Raw genomic sequence first — 1,356 nt, 5'->3', positions numbered from 1 at the left:
TCTGATCTGCAGGATGTATTTTCATTGTTACAAATTGAACATAATGAAAGCATAGTGATTAATCACAAAAACAATATGTAATTATAGATGTGTTTTCTGATGGTCTTAGGCGACCCCTGTGAAAGGGTCTTTCGACCCCCAAAGGGGTCATGACCCACAGGTTGAGAACCGATGTCCTGGTAGATGACCCCTTTCCTTCTCAGTCTGCACACGAGGCTAGTTTCAGTTCTGACCTTTGCTACCAGAAATCCACTCCAGCAGGCCCCTCCTGTGCCCTGGGGAAGCAGGCCCCTCTCCAGGCCACAGGCAGCTCCAGCCTCTGCCCCAACCTCCCCTGCAGACTCCCGGTTATGATCTCTCAGCGGCTGGGCCTTCATCCTCCCAGGCCCAGCTTCTGGATTCTCGCTTTCCACCCCTTATAGCTGGGTAGGCCCTGCTCCAAACCCATTCCCAGTACTGGCTTCCTCTCTAGGCATGACTCCCTAGACCAGTGGTTCTCAGCCTTCTGGCCCTTTAAATACAGTTCCTCATGCTGTGACCCAACCATAAAATTATTTTCGTTGCTACTTCATCACTGTCATGTTGCTACTGTGATGAATCGTCATGTAAATATCTGATATGCAGGATGGTCTTAGGCGACCCCTGTGAAAGGGTCGTTCGACCGCCAAAGGGGTCGCGACCCACAGGTTGAGAACCGCTGCCCTAGACTCACCTCTCACCGGAGAGCCCTGCCCCCTCACTGGCTGCCCACGCCCTAAAAACCCACTCACTCACTTGCTCCAAGGCTCTACCTGCGCAGCCCATGCCTCACTAATGGCTCCTCCCTTCCTCACCATCCTTCCACCGACGGCTCCGTCCTTCTACATAGATCTCTAGACCCCGTCCCTCTGTACCGGATAACCCGTCTTTCCTGGTCCCTGTCCCTGCCTTCCTGGCTCCCGCCTCCTCACTAAACCTCACCCCTTTCTGAACCCCATTCCTTTCCAAGTGACTCCTCCCTCACTGATTCCACATCCCACGCCTCCCTCAGATCTCGCCAGGTCGGGCTGGTCTCTTTTCCTTCCGTCCCGCCCCTTCCTGGCCGGTCCCTCCCCTTCCCCAGGTCCTGCCCCCTCCCTGGACTCACCTCTTCTGCAGAATCCTCAACCCTCCCCCTGACTGGCCTCTCTCAGACCCCACTTCTAGGGTCTGGTTCTCCATCACTTGTTCCCCCCAGGGCCCTCCGCTCACCCTACAGACCACGCCCCTCCAAGGCAGCCCCACCCTCACCGAGACCTGACCCCTACCATCTGGCCCCGACTGGTCCCAGAAGCTGACCCTTAAGACGGGCCCTGCCCCAAGCCCCGCCCTCCAGCG

At 56.7% G+C, this 1,356-nt stretch overlaps 1 protein-coding gene across 1 annotated transcript in view; it reads right to left on the bottom strand.

The window, feature by feature from the left end:
- The window catches only part of GRIN2D (glutamate receptor, ionotropic, N-methyl D-aspartate 2D), a gene marked incomplete at its 3' end in the record, with an annotated part of 39,383 nt that extends 38,183 nt beyond the window's left edge, over nt 1-1,200 (bottom strand). Inside the window, exon 1 of the mRNA XM_005879586.1 lies at nt 1,127-1,200. Coding sequence (XP_005879648.1) covers nt 1,127-1,200 — 74 coding nt within the window. The remainder of the gene's footprint in view (nt 1-1,126) is intronic.
- Nucleotides 1,201-1,356: the final 156 nt, after the last annotated feature.

The sequence above is a fragment of the Myotis brandtii genome, unplaced genomic scaffold, assembly GCF_000412655.1.
Source record: "Myotis brandtii unplaced genomic scaffold, ASM41265v1 scaffold601, whole genome shotgun sequence".
In the NCBI taxonomy this organism is placed as follows: domain Eukaryota; kingdom Metazoa; phylum Chordata; class Mammalia; order Chiroptera; family Vespertilionidae; genus Myotis; species Myotis brandtii.
The sequence above is the reverse complement of the archived record's forward strand: the minus strand, read 5'-3'. Positions and strand labels throughout refer to the sequence as shown.